Here is a 6,000-nt window from a genome sequence, read left to right as displayed (position 1 = left end):
ACAAAGCCATGTTGACTATCTCGAATCAGTCCTTGCCTTTCCAAATAGGATTCCCTCCAACAACATGCCCACCACCAAGGTCAGGCTCACCAGTCTATAGTTCCCTGCTTGTCTTTACTGCCCTTCTTAAACAGTGGCACCACATTAGCCAACCTCCAGTCTTCTGGCACCTCACCTATGACTATCGATGATACAAATATCTCAGCAAGAGGCCCAGCAATCACTTCTCTAGCTTCCCACAGAGTTCTCGGGTACACCTGATCAGGTCCTGGGAATTTATCCACCTTTAACCGTTTCAAGACATCCAGCACTTCCTCTTCTGTAATCTGGACATTTTGCAGGTTTGGTGCTGGCTTCCTTGCTGTTTGTAAACTAAACTAGTTGCTGTTTGCTGTGTAATGATCTTGACATTATTGTGGGCGATAGATCAATAATTTCAAAGGTGACTGGAAGTTGGTGGCATTTAAATAGTGAAGAATAAATTCTTAAGCTACAGGATAATATAGGTGGATTTGTGAGATAGGTTGAACGATGGCAAATGAATTTTATGCTGAAAAGTGTGAAATGTTGCAGTTTAGAAAGACTAACAAATCAGCAACACTCGCTCGGATCCATGTTGAATGGTAGGATATTAGGATTTACAGAGGATCAAAGGGGACTTTGGTTTGAATGTCCATAGATCCTGAAAACAGCAGAGAAAATAGATAAGATGGTTAAGTAGATCATAGAATAGAAGCCCTGCAGTGTGGAAACTGGCCATTTGGCCCATCAAGTCCACACCAACCCTCTGAAGAGTAATCCACTCAGACCCATCCCCCTGCCCTATTACTCTACAAATAGGCATCTTGTACTTCACTATATTAGTTCAAGAATACATGAGCAGGGAAAGTTATGCTGAAATTGTATATAACATTAGTTTGTCCATAATCAGAATCAGAATATTTTGTGCATTTCTGATTGCCCCACTATTGCAAGGATTGCACTAGAAAGGGTGCAGAGAGGATTCACCAGATGCTGACTGGGCTGGAGCAATTCAGTTATGAAGACAGACCAGTTAGGGTGCATTACTTTCCTCATAAATAAGTAGTGATTGGAACCAGGTGGATCTCGCAGACTATGCAATCCTTAATTGGGGTTGGTAACCAGAAAGACACCCCGGCTGACCAACAGCAACAGGGGATTCAGAATCTCCTCTGTTCAAGGAACTGACTCTGAGCTGACTGAGCCACAGCCAGTGTACTATGCACAAGTAAATAAAGCCACCCCTCCCTCCAAATCCTTCCTTTACCAAACTTAAATATTCACTTTCCCATAAAGTCCTTGACTTCCTCCCACTAGTTTGAGAATTTAGACTGAGTGGAGAGTAGAGCTTATGTGATCATTACTTCTTAAAGGCCTCATTTGGGGACATATAGAAGTGAGGAGGTCACCCAAGGAGCTTTATGGGCCCACTCCTCTGCCTTCAAACCCAGTGGCTGTAAAGTTCTGCCCTCTACACCTAAGTACTATCACTGAGTTGACAGCAATATTCGAGGTATTCACTCCTATAGTTTAACGTAATAATATACGGTCATAAATATTTTGTGTAAAATCTTGAAGTTCTCTCATGAAGTTAAGTCTTAGTCAAAAGGCAACTGGTTTATTATTACAATTTTTTTAGGTGGAACTTGATGTGAAATTTCAAAATACGACCTGTGGGCTCTGTGGAGATTACAATGGGCTTCCTTTATACAATGAATTCATTGCAGATGGTAAGGCAAGAATGCTTGAACTTTTTCGTAAAATAATTTGCTGAATGAAATAGTTTTAAATTTAAAGTATCTTGTTTTCATACACTTTAGGCCAACAATTTTCATCAATTCATTTTGGAAATCTGCAAAAAGTCCATCAGCCAAACGAGCAATGTGAAGATGTAGATGAACGTGAGATAGAAACCAGTGCTTTGTGTGAGCAATATGTAAGTTTCACTAATCTGGATGTATGGCTAGTAAAATCTTTGAAGTTAATCACACTTTTCTGGAATTACTAAACTAGAAATGCAATGACATCATAGAATTCCTACAGTGTGGAAGCAGCCATTTGGCCCATCAAGTCCACACCAACGTTCTGAGAGCATCCCACCCAGATCCACCCTCTACCCTATCACCATGTATTCCCCATGGCCAATCCACCTAGCCTGCATAACCCCGGATACTATGGGCAATTTAGCATGACCTATCCACCTACCTTGCATATATTTGGACTGAGTGAGGAAACCAGAGCACCTGGATAAAACCCAAGCAAACACAGGGAAAACATGCAACTCTGCACAGCCACCCAAGGGTGGAATTGAACCCAGATCTCTGGCACTGTTAGGCAGCAGTGTTAGCCATTGGACCACCCCATTTTACAAGGAATTGTACACCTGTATGTAAATGTTGGCCTAGACAATAAATAAGTTCAATTCAGATGCCTGATAAAATTGTTAAATAACTCACACTATCTGGGCTTACACGCAAAGAAAGCTGCTGGCATTCTCAATTAGTGCTTCTATCTTGAAACATCGTCTTTTGGGGCTGGAAGAGTAAAATCTTAAACTTAAGAAAATGTGTATCCATAAAATCTTAATGAGTTTTTAAAAGAATTGTGACCATAAACAAGCACAAGAACAAACAAACACATACAGAACAACTTCAATTATCTGAACGAGACGGGCGGGGGAGTATTTTGTTCGGATAACTGATTGCTCAGAGAACTGATTGTTTGGATAATGGATAACGGGACCTTGAGATATTGTTCAGATAACGTGAAATCGGATAATTGATGTTCGGATAACTGAGGTTGTTCTGTATTTATGTTTGCATACTTATTCATATTAATCCTTTACACTACAATTTATGTCTACTCTCACATCTCATATATACTTACATTCATAAATTTATATACTCATGCACATATTCAATAATTCAAATGTCTATGTACACTTTTTTATGTAGCTGCTGCATTTTTCAGGCAACAGAGTTCGATATATTACACTAATGTTTTTCAGAGAGAAGCTTGTGAAAATCTCCTTTCAAAAAACGCATTTGCAGATTGCAAGTCCCGCTTAAATATCGAACATTATATACAGGCCTGCATACAAGACATGTGCACCTGCAGTAAAGTCTTAGATTCATTCTGCTTGTGTAGCACAGTCTCTGAATATTCCAGGCAATGCTCCCATGCTGGTGGGAAACCAGAAAACTGGAGGACAGAGACATTTTGCCGTAAGTATAGCATAAAGTTGAAGTAAGAAAATTGCTCATTGTGGTCAACAAAGGAGGGAAATATTAAATATTAACATATTAGAAGTATGAAAGCATATCCAAAGAAGACCCAGAAAGCAAACCGAGTATAAAAAGCACAACAAGGTACTACGTCGTTAATTGTGTAAATCAGCTATCCCAGCAAAGAATCATGCTCAAAGGGAGTGTGGGGTCTGTTCTATGCTCTCATCACCATTGTGAATATACAAACAGTTTTTATTTATATTTTTGAAGAAAAATTGAGGGAACTGTGGTGACAATCAAGTAACTGAATTTGACAAACAGACAGTGGCTTATTGGAGTTGAAGATCTATTCCTCTTCCATAAAGCCTTATATTTCATAGTCAAATAACATTTGCCAAACAAAGTTTAAAATAATAGATTAGAATACCAAGGCTTAGCACCTTCCAGCAACTCATTTCCAGGTAAATATTTGGAGTTCAAATTCAACTAAGATAAATTTATTTTGGGAAGATGTTAGCTGGCACAGGAAGATGTTTTATCATAGATTGGTCAAACAAACAAATGTTTATACACACACCAAATTTTTCACTTGAGTTGCAAACTGAGGTTTTAACTGTGGAGCACCCTGTTTCAAACCACATTTATACAAGAGAACAATATTTGGTAATAGGGAAAATTCCCCAGCTTTGCATACAGCTTCAACCCTAATTTCTAATTTGTCATTTCATAGAATCATGGAATTATATAGCTCACATTCTGTTCATCTTAGTTTTGAAAGAGCTAAAAGCCTAATTAGCATTTGACCCATATACTCCTAATCGTAAAAGAAGAAAAGCAAAAGAGAATTACAGCACAGAAAGAGGCCCTTTGGCCCTCCAAACCCGTGCTGATCATCATGCCCTAACTAAAATAAAAAGATACCTTCTTCCCTTATTCAGTCCATAGCCCTGTATTCCCTCTTATTCATGTAACCATCCAGATACCTCTTAAATGTCGCCAACATTCCTGCTTCCAGCACCTCTTCTGGCAGCACGCCCCAGGCTCCTACCACACACTGCATGAAAATCCTGCCACATACATCTCCCTTAATTAAAGTGATTCATTTTGGAAGGTCAAATTTGAATGTGAATACAGCTTTAAAGACAGGATTCTTGGCAATGTGGAGGAACAGTGAGAACTTGGGGTCCAAGTACAAAGATCCCTCAAAGTTGCCACCCAAGACGATAGTGTTGTTAAGAAGGTGTATGGTGTTTTGGCTCTCATTAGCAGGGGGATTGAGTTTAAGAGTGGAGAGGTTTTGCTGCAATTGTATAAAACCCTGGGTAGACCACACTTGGAATATCCAGTTCTGGTTGCCTCAGAGTGCAAAGGCAGAGTGTAAAGGAAATTTACCAGGATGCTGCCTGGATTGGAGAGTTTGTCTTATGAGGAAAGGTTGAGTGAGCTAGGGCTTTTCACTGTAGAAGGAGGAGAGAAGAAGGAAGAGTGGTGACTTAATATAGGTGTACAAGGTAATGAGAGGCATAAATAGAGTAGATAGCCAGATACTTTACCCCAGGGCAGAAATGGTTGTCACAAGGGGTCATAATTTTAAGGTGATTGGAGGGAGGTATACAGGAGATGTCAGAGATAGGTTCTTTACGCAGAGAGTGGTGGCTGGTGGAATGCACTGCGAGCGGTGATCGTAGAGTCAGAGATACTCGGGACATTTAAGCGACTGCTGGACAAGAATGTGGATGGCAGTAAATTGAGGGGTGTATAGGTTAGGTTGATAAGTGCTCGGCACAACATCATGGGCTGTTGGGGCCTGTACTGTGTTGCACTGTTCTATGTTCTAAACTTTTCCCTTCTCGCCTTGAACCTGTGCCCCCTTATAATTGAAACTTCAATCCTGGGAAAAAGCCTCTGACTATCCACTCTATCTATACTTCTCATAATTTTGTAGGTGTCTATCAGGTCTCGTCTCAGCTGTCCACTTTCCAGTGAAAACAATCTCAGACTTTTTAACCTTTCCTCATAGCCAATACCCTCAACACCAGTCAACATCCCAATGAACCTTCTCTGCACTCTCTCCAAAGTTTCCACATCCTTCTGGTCATGTGGCAATCAAAACTGCACACAATACTCCAAATGCAGCCCAAATATGGGTTTTATATAGCTGCAACATGTTTTGCCAACTCTTGTACTCCATGCCCTGGTCAGTGAAGGCAAGCATGCCATATGCCTTCTTACTCACCTTGGCTGCTTTTACAGAACTGTGGACCTGCACGTCCAGATCTGTCTGTATGTTAATGCTCCTAATGGTTCTGCCATTTACAAAATAATTCACATCTAAATTTCATCTCCAAAATGCATATGTTTGGATTAAACTTCATCTGCCATTTCTGTGCCCAAGTCACCAATCTACCTATATCCTTTTGTCCTTTCACAACCATCGACACTTTCAGCAACTCCACCAGTCTTTGTGTAATCTGCAAACTTACTAATCAGACCATCCACATTTTCCCCCAGATCATTTATATATTCTACAAACAAAAAGGACCTAAGACTGATGTCTGTGGAACACCACGAGTTACTCCATTCTGAAAAACAACCTTCCACTGCTACTGTCTGTCTTCCATGACCCATCCAGAATCCCATGTCATTTTAGTTTTTGTACCAATCTGCCATTTGGGACTTTATCAAATGCCTTACTGAAGTCCACATAAACTACATCCACAGCTCTTCCTTCATTAATTATCTTTGTCACCAC

The 6,000-nt window shown here is 40.2% G+C and overlaps 1 protein-coding gene across 1 annotated transcript in view; it reads left to right on the top strand.

Moving 5' to 3' along the window:
• Positions 1 to 6,000, top strand: part of LOC122557980 (mucin-2-like) — a 172,991-nt gene that overhangs the window by 33,941 nt on the left and 133,050 nt on the right. The window contains exons 4-6 of the mRNA XM_043706283.1: positions 1,661 to 1,751; positions 1,842 to 1,957; positions 3,029 to 3,245. Coding sequence (XP_043562218.1) covers positions 1,661 to 1,751; positions 1,842 to 1,957; positions 3,029 to 3,245 — 424 coding nt within the window. The remainder of the gene's footprint in view (positions 1 to 1,660; positions 1,752 to 1,841; positions 1,958 to 3,028; positions 3,246 to 6,000) is intronic.

The sequence above is a fragment of the Chiloscyllium plagiosum genome, chromosome 16 (genome assembly GCF_004010195.1).
Source record: "Chiloscyllium plagiosum isolate BGI_BamShark_2017 chromosome 16, ASM401019v2, whole genome shotgun sequence".
In the NCBI taxonomy this organism is placed as follows: Eukaryota; Metazoa; Chordata; class Chondrichthyes; order Orectolobiformes; family Hemiscylliidae; genus Chiloscyllium; species Chiloscyllium plagiosum.
Note: the sequence above shows the minus strand (reverse complement) of the source record. Positions and strands in the feature narration are given on the sequence as shown.